General features: G+C 38.9%; 1 protein-coding gene across 14 annotated transcripts in view; it reads right to left on the bottom strand.

Moving 5' to 3' along the window:
* Window positions 1-17,064, bottom strand: part of SYNE1 (spectrin repeat containing nuclear envelope protein 1) — a 317,571-nt gene that overhangs the window by 123,470 nt on the left and 177,037 nt on the right. For all 14 annotated transcript variants that reach the window (XM_037391919.1, XM_037391908.1, XM_037391920.1 and 11 more), the window contains 11 exons: window positions 16,168-16,344; window positions 15,109-15,255; window positions 12,798-12,923; window positions 11,120-11,296; window positions 8,980-9,245; window positions 6,078-8,238; window positions 5,343-5,680; window positions 4,529-4,673; window positions 3,324-3,542; window positions 2,213-2,475; window positions 440-605 (listed from right to left, as the gene is read on the bottom strand). In XM_037391919.1, coding sequence (XP_037247816.1) covers window positions 440-605; window positions 2,213-2,475; window positions 3,324-3,542; window positions 4,529-4,673; window positions 5,343-5,680; window positions 6,078-8,238; window positions 8,980-9,245; window positions 11,120-11,296; window positions 12,798-12,923; window positions 15,109-15,255; window positions 16,168-16,344 — 4,185 coding nt within the window. The remainder of the gene's footprint in view (window positions 1-439; window positions 606-2,212; window positions 2,476-3,323; window positions 3,543-4,528; window positions 4,674-5,342; window positions 5,681-6,077; window positions 8,239-8,979; window positions 9,246-11,119; window positions 11,297-12,797; window positions 12,924-15,108; window positions 15,256-16,167; window positions 16,345-17,064) is intronic.

Genomic DNA, 17,064 nt, shown 5'->3' with positions numbered 1-17,064 from the left:
TGACTGTATGTCCAGTTATCTTCTTCTGTATGACCACATGTATAAAGAAAACGTTAAGTTTTCAGCACCTCCAGTGAAATGAGTTTTATTTTGTTCCTTCCCTCCCTGCCCCAAACGGTCAAGATAGAAATGTCACGTTCTGTCCATTCACATGCTATAGTTCCCCCATATTTCAGATTAGAGGAGAAAACTTACTATAACAATATGCTAGTATGTAAGATTTCACAAATGCAAACATTTACTTATATATCTTAAGTACCTTTAAAGTATTACAGCCCATCGGATACTTCATGCTTTATGAATTTTTCTAGTGGCTTACTCAAAAACTAATGGATATTGTCTAATTTGAACTTCTGGTGGTTTTGAACTGATTAACACTCACAAGCAGATTACAACGAAGATAAATATTGTAATTCAAAAATTGATAAGTTTGATATACCTGCAACTCCTGAAGTTGCGTATCCACTTCTACATCAGGGCTTAACAAATATTCTTTTGTTTCCTGGATCCAGGACTTCACAACATTAATCTCTGCTTCAACCTCCTCACGCTCCTTCAGCTCCTGTTTCACCATCTTCACACCTTTTTTCACTTTCTGTTGCATACTTCAGAAACAAAGAAATGGTAACTATTTGTGAAGAATTAAGCAATGTCTTAAAATATTGCTTTGTGAAAAAATAATAATCATTGATAGCCCCACATCCAGAGTAATAACAAGTGGGGCAGTACTGCCACAGACTACTAAAGCAGCACACAAATTCCTCCTGTTCGTTCTTCAGTTCATTCCTTTTAATTAGCAGTTTACGTATTTTGACATCGAGTGCACAATTCTTTTGAAGAAACACAAATGTGTTTACAGCACAGACGCCTACATCTGAGCTCATCACCACAGAGTGCCATTATTGTCAGTGGAGGAAGCAGGCAATTCTAAGGCATTACTTAGGATGATTCCTCATCATTCTGAAAGAGACTTCTAAAATAGTTCAGAAAAACTGCATCTTAGACCTGTCTGTTTCTCTCCACTAATTATCAGTGAGACAATAAGAATTAACCAATTCAGATGCAGATATCTATAATCTAAAACAACATGAGATAAATTCCAGCCTTATTGATAGGATTTGCATTGGCAGAATGCCTAGGATAGGGTGTGGATCAAACCCCAGGACACCATTTTATCCAGAGACCTAACTCCACACTTCCACTAAGACAGAATTCCTGCACTTCCCTCAAGAACTTGGATCTCATATAAAAAATAGAATCTTTCTCAGATGGCAGCTCTGTGAAAGATCTACCAGACTACTTGTAGCTCTAATGTATGTGACATTAATATTACTTTGATATTCCCGTATTTATGTTTGTTTGTATTAACCTTTCATAGTTGAATCATGCCTTATTTACATGAGCATGAGATCATCACAGACCCTATTTCTTAGAAATCTATTCTAAGGGAAGAAGGGAATTACCAAAGTGCTAACAACTACGCATTTTCTACAGGGATTCCTATTCTACTGTAATCGGTTATGCATGCACACAATGAATTGCACAGGCTAGGTGCAGGGTTTACAGTTTTTTTCATTCTCTGTCTCTTTCCCTCTTCCCACTGTGCAGATCCAGTTAATGGCATCTTGGTGCAGTTATGAGGTGGGTATGAGTCCTGAAACTCAGCCATAAAAATTCCTCTTTTATACATGACAGTGAAACTTTTTAGATTTAGATAAACATTAATATAATCACAAGGTGAAATGTTAAGATGTCTCATTTGGACATGCACTAAATTCTCCTGTAAATTTCATAGGATACCTACTTTTGGTACCTAAGTGCTTCCAACAGCAGAACAAAGTGATAAACTAATCTGAACTTAGGATACAAAAAGATAAAAGACCACTGTTAATGGTGAGATGCAATGGAAGTGTTTAAAATCAATTGTAGCTTTCATGTAGTTTATACAGCTTTTATATAAATTACTATTACTACGGAAGACAGGAAGTACATATTATAAAATGCATACTCCTGCTGATGGGAATAAAAAATAATAGTGAAAATATATTTGAAAATTAATTAAAGATAATTTTAACTGGTGCTTACTTTACATTAAATAACTAATTGTTTTAAGCATGGTAATTGTTAACGATAACAAAAATGATACATGAACTCTGAATAATGAATTGTCAGGTACCATTTTTCTAATGAATCTTTCAAAATATTGCCTTACTTGTGGCACCGATCTTGCATTGCTTTGATTTCTTGCATGAGAGGTAGCTCCTCCTGAGATGGAGGCTTTATTTCCACATCCTGAAGCATGCTGACAGCGTGCTGTTTGAGCAGGCCCAAAGATGACAGCTGGTGGTCCACCTCCAGAAGGAAACTGCTGTGGTAATCCAGGAGTTCCAGGAGCTCTGTCTTGGATGCCTTTTCCACTGAGCTTTCTGGTAAGCGACCCTGTAGCTGATCTATTACTATAGTGGCTTTCTGAATCTGTGGAAAGAGATGAAGTCTTGGCGTAATGAAATTAAAAAGAAGCTAGTACAACTGATACCAAAAGCTGCTAAATCCAGTGCTATTCATTTACATGCTGTAAAACAGTTGTGGTACAGGGCTTGTACAGCAGTGCCTACAGCAGATATTCATCTATGCTCTAACGTGCTAGATCTAGCCAGCTAGCCCTAGCTTTTCACAGCAGACTAGGACTTGCTAAGGGACATTTCTGTCAAGTGATGATTGGCCCCTCATATTTTTTAGCATTTATTATCTTTATTGCCGTAGGACCTAAAGGTCTATCGCAGGGCAGACCCATATTTGGCACAAGTTACACATTTAACAAAAAGCTTATCCCCATTCCCAGAGAACCTGCAATCTGAGCATAAAATAATGGACAATGACAGATAAAAAAAGTCAGGTAGGACATAAGGAAAACAAAGAGACACATCATCAGTGAGCAGTGACAGGCAATAGTATCACTGCATAAACTTAGAAATAGCAAACTCATACTCTTCAGGGGAAAATAAAAGGGGGTGAAAAACGTTTGACAATCTAGAACAGAGCATCTGGGGAAGGGAAACACAGAGGAGAAGATTCTGAAGAATCATCAGAAACCAAACCAACTCTGTATTTACTATACACATATGCATATAGAACAGCGCAAACCTTGGAGGCAGTGGTTCTAAACCTAGGTTTTCCATAGCTGTTTTTTATTATGACCTGACAAAAATCACCGTTATTCCTGCTGTCAGCTTCGTCTACCGCAAGATGATTAATAAGGCAGTATAATGAGTGAAAACCTAGGTACAGTTGACAAAGGAGGATTTACCAAGACCAGAAGTTACCTTATCATTAAAGCCCTTCCAGTCCTGCACTGCATCTTCCAAAATTTTCTCTTGTTCTTGGGCTACATTCCGGAGCCGTGTCCAGCGCTGCCAAACTGTTGTCATGGATCTACTTATAGTTGCCTTACTGGCATCATTGCTAACTTTTTCCAGCTGTGAAGCCTTTTCTTCTAGGGCTGTGATCTTCTCATGGAAAGAATTCACTACAGACACAAGAGTCTGAAGAAGCAAAAATAAGCACTGTTTTCCTCTTTTACAACACAGTTCAGAACTATTCAACACACTTGCAGGCAAATGAGCCACCTGTATCCACTGCAGACGAAGAGGAGGTACTCTATGCTGAGTGAGGTGCTTTGGTCTCACTTTATTTTTCATATGCAATATATTAACTACAGCTAGTTGAAGGACCTGGTCTAAAATGCAAGGCTCTGGAAGCCACAGAAATCTGGTGTAATCAGATTTTCTCTTCTTTTCTAGCCCCTCAAAAGGGGTGGAAATAAGTATACAGGACCCTTTCATAGCAAAGACTGACTTCTATTAGAGTCTAAAAATGAATTCAGTATTTAAGCATATATTTATGTCATTTTTATCTTTAATGCCATTTTAGATGTCTGAGAGTATCAGGATGTTCTCATGAAGCTGGCAGACAAGACGTTACCCTTAGGGGAGATTCCTGCATTCACAGAGACACAGCTGGAGATCAGGCAGGATGTCTGGAGTGTCACTAACTGCCTATATTAAGGCAATGGTTTAGCACCCTAAATACTAGAGAGGAAAGTAATTCAGTCACATTTCTTTCTTTTACACTAAGTAACATTTAATATTAAACTCCAACCCTTCCTGTCCTAGTAATATTCCATGTGATCCAGAGTAGATGAATGCTTCTATTGATCTGAATTGTAGGATACACAATGTTGGGGCTTATGTAGCCAAGGCTTTTCGGAATCCTACCAGCTCTCTATACTCACAGACACACAGACAGACATTAAGCTGAGAAGTGATTAAAAATACCTGTCTCAGTCACCCCACAAATAAAATGGGTGTTCTGCACAACACAAAACACCTCCTGCTGCGCTGTGACACAGGTAAGCATTACAGGAAAAGTTCTAAAAACTCAAATTAAGGTTTCCACAGGTAGGGACCTACATAATACACATTTATTTTCACTGAAGGAAAAGGATTTCACATGATTTTCAGTACCTTACCTTATGTGTTAGCAATTTCTCTTCTGCTTCATGAGAAGAAGCAGCTTTAGCTACTGAGAATTCAGATAATTTTTTCTCAGCCTCATTCATCACTTCAATAACCTTCTGCCTCGCTGTCTGGTACTCCTGCCACTCAGAAGCATACCTTAAACAAATACAGTTCCAGAAAGAACAATTTAATGCAATATAAAACCATTTGAAAATCAGGAATATTGCTGCACCTAGTTTTCAATGTAACTTCTTAGTTTTAGTTTTGTTGTTACACAGTATTTTCCAAAAAAAATAGACAGGTTATTGGGAAAGAGCATACATAGAAGCATATGCTCCTGATTTTCAGCTATGCCTTACAGATATAGCTGGGCATTTAATTGCTCGTTTGACTCTTCCTCAGTGATTTTGCCTAGGTTGTGTTTTAAACCCAACCAAACTTTTGGAATTCAGAGCATTCAGAAATAGTAATTAACACAGTTATGCTGGTTAAAAAGCTATTTCCTTTTACTTCAAAAAGTCTGCTTCAATTTCATTTGTTTCTGCATAGGTCTTGTGCCAGGTGAAATAAGGGACAGTCATTCCCTCGTCTACTTGGTGCTGTTCCAAGCTTTACATAATTTTATCATCTTCCTCAGTATCACACATCTAGTCACTCAGTGGTAGAGAACAGAATCCCAGTGCTCTGAATCACAATATCCACTTCTCTCATCAGTAGCACAAACTTTTTACAAAATAAAATCAACGCTGTGATCTCTTTCTTTCATTACCAACAAGAAGGTCTTAAAATGAAAAGAAAATAAGAAAAAAACCCACATTAATATACCTTTGCAACTGCTCTTGCTGGGTTTCGGCTTCTTGCTTTGTCCCTTTGGCCTTTTCCTCCAGTGCAGCTACATTCTGCATCAGCTGCTCTCTTGCTGTGTCTTGGATAAAGGGCTCTATCTCAGACACAAAGCCATGCAATTCTTTCAAATGATTACAGAACTGACTTTCTGTGCTGAAAAATTCAATGTGGTTCCTTAGGTTCTCCTCAGAGTTCTCAACATCAAGACCATTTCTTGCTAAATGTAGAAATTCCTGAGCATCTTCAAGCCAGTCATTTGCTATCTGCATCACTTGGTAGTATCTTTGGCAGAGGCTATATAATTTATTCAAGGTAGCCTGAAATAAAAGGGAAAATTATACAGAGGGCCACAGATATAAAATCCACAGCAGCAACAAAAATATCCTCTGCTAAGAGTCTGGATTTTCCCCATGCTTGTTTTCTTTTCCCTTTATTATTTAAAATACAGGTCTGAAGAGACTATATGGAAGCAGATTTTGAGTGAGTTTGCATTTCTGCACACAGGTGTAAACTCATATCAAGGAAGCCTTTTCCGTGCCCCACCCCCCCCCCCCCCCAAGTCAACCACAGCAACAGGCCACAACCTAAGTCATTAATAAAACCAAACAGGATTATTAAAATCAATCTTTTTATGATGATTACAAACATCAAGCCACAGAGCCATCTTCTTCAGCTTCATGAGCGAGAAACTAATGACACTTAGTGTGTGCTAACCTGTCTCATGTGTATAGCTTCTTGAACTTCACCATCTAGTTCTGTCAGCTCAGCAAGAGTGTTTTCCAGGTCAGCAGGTATCAGCTCTTTTGCTTGCATATATCTCTCTTTCTCTTTATTGCTCAGTGCATTCATTATTCGCAGGCTCGACTGCACTTCTTCCTGATGTATCTGAACCTTTCTGATTTCTTCTTGAATGCTTTGCAGTTTGAGGTCCAAACTTAATGTTCCACTAAGTTCTGTTTTCACCCATCTCAACCAGTCAAGTGAGCGGCAGATTTCTGACTGGAAGTCTATGCTTTGCACAAGTCTGTTCTCACACTCCATCACGGTGTCACCAATGGCAGCATGCAAAGTCTTTAGTTTCTTTTGCCAAGACTGCACTTGGTGATTTGTTGCCTCACATGCAGATGAGTCAAGCTGAGGAGAAAGGGCTTCTAGATGTTCAGTTATTCGCTTCAGAAGACTCCCAGAGTCTTGCAAGCTGCCCACCAGAGAATGGTATATCTTCAACTTTTCTTCTATTGGGAGTGTTTCTTCATTTACCTTAATCTGCTCCTTCTTCACAGTCTCTAGTTGTGACTCAAACTGCATACACATTTTCTCATGCTCCTGGCATGCTTCTACTGTGTCTTCCAACAGGTTAATTTTCTGTTCTATTTGCCTCTTCAACTTGTGATACAGCGTGACAAGTTTTAACATCTCATCTGGTTGCCATGGCTGGCCAGTGCTTCGAAAGGCCTCCTTCTTCTGGTTTAGTTCATCCACAGCTGCACCAAGGCTCACCACTTCACCTAAGAGATCTCTGTAGGTCTGCTGGAGTGACACAGCTTCTTTGACTAAAACAGCAGCAGGAGCTTTGTCGGTCTTAGTAAACTGATCTTCTAGCTCAATCAGAGCTTTACTTGTCAACTCAATCAGAGAGGCATACTCTTTTCTGGCATAAATTGCTTCCTGAACCTTATATATTTTTTCTTTTGCCAGTGCAGTGACAATATTGAATTGCTGAGGGAGAATGTTAAGTTTTTCATCGAGATAAGAATGATCCACTTCATTAAGTGATGGTAGGATTTCTTGGCCATCCCTTTGCAGTGTAAGTAACAGATTTTCATATTCTGGAGATTGCTCAAGAATCTGTTGATATTTTGCCAACTGGCTGTAGAGTTCAGAGTTAGAATTCATCACATTGACTTCTGGAAATGTGACAATATCAGCTTGTTTTAGCCAATGGCAAGCTTTATCCAAGTCTTCTTTGAAATATTTCCTGGAAACAATGTTCTTCTCCAGTTCTAACAATCTCTGGTTACACTTTTGTAAAACGGTGTCATACACATTCTGTAGTTCTTGCAGTTTACCTAACACTTCACTTTTTTCTTGTTTTGTTGCTTCTTTCATTAAATCCCTTCCTTGAGCCCACAACCCCATGACTTCATTTTGATAGGCTTTCAGGTTAGCCTGGGCATTCTTACAAGTCCTGATCTGTTTGCTCACATCTTCTGGCAGCAGACAAATGTGTTCCGGAAACATTACCTTCTTCTCATGCTGCTGAATTTGGTTTGTAGCCTGAAAGACTGCCATGAGAAACTGGGTCTTTTCAGACAGTGCTTTGTTCAGGTGCTTTCTCCTCTGGCCAACCAGGTCGCTGAGACAAGCTACATGATGCTGTGCATCAGAAAGTGCTTTCTGCAGCTCCTGCCTTTCATTGAGCCCTAGGCTGGTCATCACCCTGTCAGCATCCTTCACAAGCATCTTCAGAACAAGCTGTTTGGCTTCAAGCTCACTGCAAATGGTAAGATGATCCATGAGAAGACTCTGAGCCAAATCTGGAGGAGGGCTCTGTTTAAGAGCCTCTGAGATACTAGGTTGCTGCTCCTCTGCCCATTCCATTAGTTCCTGAAATCTGGAATGAACCAAACTGAGCTCTTCTAAGGTTGAAACAGAAACTTGAATTTTCCTTTTGACAAGGTCCTCCAGCTGAGTCCAGCGTTGTTCAAAATGACCAAATTGCTCTTTTACTAATTCTTTGTCATCAAGATTCAGATGTTCTATCATCTTCTGTTTCTGATCTTTCAAATCTTCCAGAGCAAATCTCCTTTCCTGCAGTGCCAGTGCCAGTTTTTGCAAAGCTTCAAGGTGCATGTTTGTACTTTCAGCATCAGATCTGTTATCAAAATGGACAGGACAGAAATTATTAGATCCTATCTCAGGAGAGACTTTTAAAAGAGGTCAGGATTAATTATAAGCCCACTATACACTGAAATCAATATGATATAAATACCTATGGTTTTCAGATTCTTTTGAAGGTACCAGTCTTGAATATTAATTTAAAAGTTTAATATTTTGTTCTTCTCCCATTTGTCTACAACGTGGTCATCAGGCTGACCACACAAATTAACATGAATACTTACAGAGCATACTGGTTATATTGCACATATGAACAAATAATGTTCCATGACAGTGACAGCAGCAGTAATAGACTCTCACGAGTTTACACACATCCAGTGTGTTTATGCTATACAAACAAAGCAGCTGCAATCATTTAGCAGCAGCAACTAAGCTTTAATATAATATTCTAACAGATAAAACGCAATATCACAGTGGAAAACACACATGAAACAATAAATACAAATGAAGGAGTCAAAATTCTTGAAATATCATAAAATATTATACCCTGAGATGAGATCAATCAGTACTTGCCTTAAAGACAAACACTGAAGATCTGGCTTCTCAAATTCTCTTTATTTCAATAAAAGTAATAGTCCTATAAGTAATAAGGGAGGCTTGCTTTTAATTAAGCATGGGAAAAGGGATTTTTCGTGGATCAAGCTTAGAGGTATTCTGTAAACAGGTCTTTCAGCATACACACACAAAGTCAGCTTTGTGCATGCTACTCCTTCTTTACCTAGCCAGGTTGTCCCACTCTTTTGTGAGCTTTTCCAAGAAAACTTCGACTACATTCATGCGATCATGGTAGTCCCCCGTCCTCTGCAGATCCTCCTCCCTCTGTAGGAGCAAACTGTGTGCCTGAAGGCAGAGGTCCAGCCACTGGCTGCTCAGTTCTCCTATTTCCTTGTGTTCAGGTGATTCCTGTCCTTGGGTTAGTTTGTTCACCTTCTCAGTCACAGATGTAAGAGCTGACTGCTTAGACTGCAACTTTTGACTGAATTCCTGAAAAAAATACAAGTCAAAACCAATATGGTGACATCTACTCAAAACTGTAAGATGGAATTTAAATTAAAAGTCTGAAATAAATAAATTGTTTAAGGACTGAATTCCTGAAAAAGATACAAGTCAAAACCAATATGGTGACATCTACTCAAAATTGTAAGATGGAATTTAAATTAAAAGTCTGAAATAAATAAATTGTTTAAGGACTAACTATCTGCCCAGGTAAATGCTGTGCAGATGTAAGTTGGAAGAAGTGCCTTCTCCCCTTGCTTAACCTTTTCCGCCATCTTCTCTGGTGAGGACAGGTTGGTTATAGACATGAAAGCAAACCAGAGGAGTTACCAAGTGCCAGTGATAAACAGAAATCACAATCAAGTCACACCTTGCTGTCCAGGGTTCTGGACTAGCTCCCACCATACACTGAAACATGCAAGATAGGCTGGGTCTCAAGAGAATTCATTTTACCAGTACTGTTTCTAGCTCACATTTTTCCTTTTCCTTTTTCATTAGAGACTAAAACTAGGAAGCAGAGTCCATGAGTCAGTAAGCCCCCACATCCATACTTTGTTTTGTTCCTACTTCTATCATAGTAACCATTATCACTGTCATTATTGAAAAAAAAGCCAACGATTATCTAGGTATGATTGCTATTTGAGTTACTTAATTCCAGTAAATAAAGAGTCCACCTGCATACACATTTCTTACCAAATAGGTAGTCACAGAGAACCCCAAAAAACATACAATATACTGACAACTAAGACCAGCCAAATATTTTTCAGCACTTACACACTTTCTAGGATAAGTATCTCTTCCTGAATTCTAGTTCCAGTAACTGTAACTAAACAACCATGCCCAGCTCCAGCACTTTGCTGGGATGACATGTTTTCACTGAGGGCTGGTAGGGGTGCTGGAGGAGAGATGCTGCTGCCCAGGTCTGCCTCATTCCTCTTTGTCACTGCTTCAAATGGAGCCAAGCATCCTACATTAACAGTGCAAATTCAAGGAAAAAATACACATCATGCCAAATCTGTCAGTACAGCAGGTTCCTGCCTCTCATAATAACACAAAGTTCCTGACTGAAATAGTGAAGAAATACAGGCTCCTGCTTCTTCCTGGACTCTAACAATAGGTAGTGTAACAGCTTTCAGTCCACACTGCGCTGAGCTATCTTCAAGGGCTGTAACCATTCAAACATTTGTGTAAAACAGAGATTGAAGAGGAAGTACTTTTCGCCTAACTTCTGTCATATCAGAAAAAGAATCCAAGCTAAGCATAGACAAAAAATGCAAACCCCAAGCACTTCATCTTTTATTAAAGAAATAATCTGTTTTCCTGTTTCTTCTTGTTACTTTACTGATGTTTGTGATGTGTGCAGAATGGCCATATAAAGTCTCTCTTCTGTAATGAATGACTGAAGATCTGAAGGCATTTGTCTCATTATTTAGGGCAAATTCAATCAGGTTTCTATCACAGCCATTCTCCAGTAGTTTTCAAAGTCCAACAACATTCAATAGTTTTCTAGACTAACTTTGAAATAGATTTTGAATAGATTGTGCAGCAAGCACAAGCTGCAGGTCTTTAGGTCCAATGTGATCAGCAACTTGCCTATTAAAAGCAAAGGCAAATCAGAACAGTAGGCTGAAAATTGTCTACTGTCAGAAAGACAAAGCCAGAAAAATATTAAAGTACATTGCATTGCTTTCTGTGTCACCCTGTAGCATCAATAAGGAAACACTCTTTCCTCTGTATTCTCTGCTCTTGCTCACAACATATTAGCAATTGTATGTAATGCTGCATATAACATGATTCATAATAGCATCAGCCACAGGATGAGAAACTTCTTTACCTTCTGTTCTTAACCAAAGTCTCCTTACCTTAACCTGAAGTACCATATTCTGGGCAATGTTTATCTCCAGCTCTGCCCGTCTCCTTTTCAAATTCTGTAGTTGTTGATCTGCATCCTGGAAATATATCCAGAGTTCAGCCTTCATTTGTTTGATCTCTTCCCAGCCTTGGGCCAAGTACTGTGAGTGCACTATCTGTTGCTCAATCTAGAAGAAAAGAAATTAAAAGGAGTAGGAATGCTTTAATGCATCCATTTTTGGAGAACGGAAGATGAGTACCATTCTTCCTCTGAGCATAATACTGTAGTAAAGCAGATCTCTGCACTAGATTCTGAAAGAGCTAATATCACCCACAAAAAGGAAGAGTCCTAAGCTTCAAAAGTCATAAAAATCAGACTTATCAAAGGAAAGCTGTGGGGAAAAAAATACCATCATTCACCCTTGAGAGAAGCAAGTTTGTTTATGAGTGTGTGTATTTCAAAGTGAGCTCAGTCTTCTGTTAAAGCTTAAATCAACTGTATGATTTCGTCTATTGCATGCCAAGAATATTGCTGGACTGCACCCTACATGCCTTCATAATGACCAAATAAAAGCTTAAACAAAACACTTTTCATTTGATTTTCTTATACCAGTTGTTCTGCCTATATGTCTTTTGTAAAACGCCAGTAAGAAGAATGCTTAAGAAGAAAGATCTGAGCCCATCAGTCACCTTAAACCACTAGTAACAGAGCTTCTTTTGCTCCAAATACAGCAGTAGGGCACCTTTAAGGTTTAGACACTCAACATATATATGTAACTCAAGGAGCTTAGTATATGTCAGCACTGTACCACCTGTGATTTCTCAAAAATGTTTCACTACTACTTATATATAAGGACAATCTTACTCTGATGTTTGGAATGCTTTATAGCTATTCAGCATTTGGCCTGCCATGTTTTTATGGATTACATGGATTTATACAATTTGCTCCTCTGGTATGGAATACTGTTACTGTATATATTAGATTTTTACCCTTTGTAGAAGTAGTTTCAAAAGTTTGGTTGTGTCTGTATATGAAACTGAGGTTTTTGTGTTTATAACAACTTATAAAAAAGGAATGCTTATAATGTTTCTTTTAAAATAACTTATGTTTATAGTTTTATTCTAAAATCAAGTATTAAGCTTCTTTAAAGCTTAAAATTGAAGGACACTTCTATAAATTCATATGCTGGAATAGATGCACTCTGATTTATGAATTGAACCATCATAATTTTTTATGATTATTATAATTAACGTATTAGTATACCCTAATAAGAACCTCAGTCTACTATTGAATAAATAACAGTAAAATATGTCTAAGCTTTAATAAGTACAGAGAAGAATATATTGAATTGTGTTTTATGAAAACAAATAATTTGGATCAGTTTTTTTTCCACAGAATGTTATTTGTGTGGCTTTAGACCAACATCTTGTAACACTGCCTAAGTACATTTAGCAAACTACATCATGTATTTTTGCATTACTACCAGGATAGCACTGAGTGGATTTAATAAAAAGAAATAATAAATAAAAGCAGAAAGAAAAAACTATTTCTAAAAGAAATACTTCAGATGAAAGTAAGATGACATTTTTTTAAGCTACTACCCAATATGACCTTTTTAATAGAGGACAGATCAAGGCAGTGAAAGCTCTAAAAAGGATTAAAAGTGGGTTGTTGTGGTTATCTTGTACCGTTTGTTTCGTTTGTTGAATATCTGTTGCTGTACTCTTCACTGTGGCATCTGACAGATCACACATGGAGCACAGAAGATCCAAGTATGTATTGGCCTGCTCCTGCAGAGCCCGGAAATGTTTTACCTGAGGGAAGACAGTCCTCAAATAAACTCTGAGACTGTGGAAGTAACCTCTTATTTTAATACAGTCATGCATTTTAATATTTGTACTTTAGTTTATTATTTCCAAAAGATACACTATTTTATTAGTTAAGGCTACTCTATGATAATTATGGAAGAGAGTAATTCTTAAAAACTTGATTATCATCCAATTATAAAAGTATTTAGTGACATATGCATTACCTAACTTCTTTCTTTCTTTATAAAGTGTTGGATAGATACATCCAGTTTCAACAAGGTGACTTTATTTCCCTAGGTGAATGGGAAGCAGGGCTTTATCTGATTAATACAGTGTCATGTTCCTATATCTATAAAATTCTCTAGTGTCTGATAGCTCATGAGGAATCCATTCTAGCAGCACAAAAAGCTTTCCCACGCCTTCTGAAACCCTCCCAATGTCCCCAATATCTACGATTGTCAAGATCAGACAACATGATGCTTTTGAGGATCCTTGCTCTCAACACTGCCTGTAGGAGCTCACCTCTTCCTATGAAGAGTTTCCACATCCCAATAGGAAATGGTGATATTAGTGTTGACAAGCAGGGCGATAACACACCTCCTTGAGTCCCAGGGAGGAGACATGAGTGCCTACCTAACGCAGAGGGCCAGTGGCGGGTCCTCGAGGGCAAAAAGCTGAACACAACAGCAGTGTGCCTTTGCAGCAACCCCAAATTACTGTGTTAGCAAGAATGCAGACAGCAAGCTGTTGGAAGCCATTACTCTCCTGTACTTGTACTTGTCAGGTTGTCCCTGGTGTATTTGGCCCAGTTTCCCTCTTCCCCCATAGAAGAGATATGGCAAACTGATGCAAGTCCAGCAAAGGGCCAGGGGAATACAGGGCTGTAGTATATGGCATTTAGGTGGGTCTGAAGGAACTGGGCTTGTTCAGCCTGGAAAAGAGAGGCTAACTGCGGTCTGCCATTACTTAAAATGGTAGGGGTCAGGTTGGGGCAGTACTGAGAAGACGGAGCCAAACTCTTTGCCAAGGTGAGCCGAAAAAGGACTAGAGGGAAAAGTGACAAGCTGCAACAAGGAAATTCTTCCTAGATATGAGGGAAATTATTTTTCACACAGAACAGTTTAGCACTGGAACAGGACCCTGATCCTCAGGGATAGTCAAGGCCCTCAGCGCGCCAAAGAGCTCTGCAACCTCTATCCCCCTCTCCCTGGGGTTTGCCTTCATCTGCTCAGGGCCAGCCCTGACTAGTCTCAGCTGGGACCTGGCCAATGGAGAGGTGTTCAGAAGCCTTCCCCCTTGCTCAAGAGCTGTGTGTAAGCTCAGGCCCTCACCCACCCATGGACATCACCTGAGCTACGCTATAGGTGCATCTGTGCCTGGCAGATCCTGCTGGCCTCGCCTTGCTGCCCCGACCTGCTTCCACCTGGGGCTGGCCTCATCACTACAGACTTGCCTGGTGATCACCAGATGGTGGCTGACACCAGGGGAACTCTGCTTTCCTCACCTGTGTGCTGCAGATCTGCAGGTCACCAGGAAGGTGCTGCCCTGCTGGCCCCACTGTCACACCCCCCTGCTCCCCCTGCCTCGCAGAGCTGCCATCTATAGTATTTCAAGGTCTCTATTAAGCCACGTGGTGGATGAGACAGCCCTGAATTCCAGCATTTTTAGTACCATACCGCTTTAATTTAAAAACAAGGTACAAATGCAATATAAAATACATTGTTACTAAGAATAACCAAGAAGAAAAGAAACCATTCTTAATGGCTAATGTGGGCTAGAGGCAGTTCTATGCTTTTAGGTTGAAAAATTGTTTTAATTGTCTGATAACAGACTCTGTCCATGGTACTATGAAACCAGGTCTCACACAGGAACATTAATAGACAGATGGGCAATTGGACAAGCAGAAACATACAACCTCTCTGCTAAGCACATATGTGGAGTATCTGAGCAGGTTTATCTAATTAGCCAACTTTTGTCAGGTAACACACTTCTAAGCATTAAGCAGAGCTAGCAAAAACCCTGAGTGATTTTTCACCTATGGTTATTTTTCACTTAAGGTATTCCTTTTGGACCTGGGAATAAACAACGTGGCTATGCAGCCCTCTGAGAATACCTAATTCTATTAAAATGAAGCTCTTACCTGAACTCACTTTATTACAGATAACAGCATTTCCAAGTGCTGAACTTTTACCTGTTTAACTGCATCTGCCAGACTGAAAGGTGGCCAGGTAGCTGGCTTTAGCTCTGACTGCACTGTAGACAGCCAAGTCTGGCACTGTTGTAGGGTATCTTGATGATTAACATGCTTCTGGAGTTCATGTTCCAAACTCTGGTACACCTAAAAGAAACATTTTGTAAGGTCACTGCATTTTCAAACACTGCTATTGCCTCTCCCACCTTGAAAACTGCAGATGAGCCAGAATTATTAAGACTGTGGTTATTTTAGCCCTTGTACATAAAAGTACCAAGAGATGAAAGCTCCTTAAGCTCTCACGGCATCTCGCTAATTTGTGGAGAAGATGGGACAGTACCTAAGACACAGCTTCCGGAGAAAAAAATAATTAAAAAAAAAGATATAAACAAAGACCCTTATCTCTTATTTCTGTATTCTTGGTCAACATTTTGCCATCAATCTAGTATGAGATTTTACTACTTTTACAAATCTTACTGACTATGAAGTGTACTTTTGGGGATTTTGTTTTGTTTGCTTGGGTTTGTTTGGTGGTGGTCGTTGTTTTTGTTGGGTTTTTTTAGACTATGCTAGCTTGATCTCCTAATTGGATTAACAGAATGACCCAGCTAGCCCTTCTTAACTGTATATTCTGGTTTTACTAAGAGAGCAAGCATTTCCTAGCGCATAGTTAAGACCCATTATGTATGTATGTAAACTACTGACACTAAGAGTGCAATTTGCTCCCTAGTATTTGAAGTAGGAATAGTTTCATTTCTTTGCTGCAGGTGCTTGGAAGCTACTGTAACGTGAAGGCAGTGAGAGCGTAGAGATTAAGGTAAAAACTGATAGGCAGCTAGTTTTACTGGCTGCAAACAACATTGTAACATTCAGATCACAAGGAATTGGAACTCCAGCACAGTAATGATGAAGTGACCTGTAGTAACCTGTAGGCTCAATTTAAATAGAAACAATTTAAGTAGAAAGAGGTTTACACCATTAAAAGAAACCAGTACTTCCAGAAATAATAATGCGTGTTATTCCTACATGGCATAAAAACATTTTTGAAACAAGCCTTACTCTTTGGGCTGTGCTACATATGGCAGAATAGCTGTCCTTTGTCCCCTGAAGATGGCTTTGTATGTTTTGCTTAAATTTTGCTTGAAGATGTTCTGTGCATTGATTGATCAAGTAATCTCCTTTACTCTGAAGGTTGTTCAAACGGTCTTCAAATCCTGCAATTTCTTCCATAACAGCCTAAGAAACAGATAAAATATTTTTGCAGAAATATTTTGAACTTAAAACATGTTCTGCATTACAGCTTTTTAAATGAGCTGGCATTTTTTTGTTTTTTTTATTGAGGGGGTTTTTTCCCCTCCCTTAAACACTCTTTGTCTTCGGATTTAGAAAAAAGTTTTCAGACAATGTGTATTGTTATTATTCTTACAGTCGAGCTATCAGAGTTTATGTTCATTGTAAAATCACTGTCAAAAGTCTGTACATAGATATCCCACAGAAACATCAGTAGCACTGTCATAATGTGTAAACATTATATGCTCATGCCCCAAAACTACCCTTAATCTTCCTTTGTTGCACTCTCCAGGGCTCCAACAACTTCTTTTGTGTCTAGTAATGACTAAATCTGATGTTGTATATCTTTTTCCATTAGCTCTTTCACTGCAGACAGTTCTTTCCATTGACTTTGATGGAGCCCAGTTTTTATCCAAGGTGGTTACTTAAAGAATAACACACTAGTCACAATGAGTTAAGAGTTCAACATTTGCCCTTGGAATCTCAGTTTCAGTGACCGGTGGGGAGGGTTGAATTTTTCTTTCGTTTATCTTCTAGAAACCATCAGCTATTGATGTAGTGAATGATTACCATTAATAGCAACCATAACAATACCTTGAATAAAAGCAATGGAGGAAATGTTAAAACCTAATAGAGGGGAAACAAGTATTTGAAATTATAAAATAT

Source organism: Falco rusticolus, chromosome 6 (assembly GCF_015220075.1).
Source record: "Falco rusticolus isolate bFalRus1 chromosome 6, bFalRus1.pri, whole genome shotgun sequence".
NCBI lineage: Eukaryota > Metazoa > Chordata > Aves > Falconiformes > Falconidae > Falco > Falco rusticolus.
The sequence above is the reverse complement of the archived record's forward strand: the minus strand, read 5'-3'. Positions and strand labels throughout refer to the sequence as shown.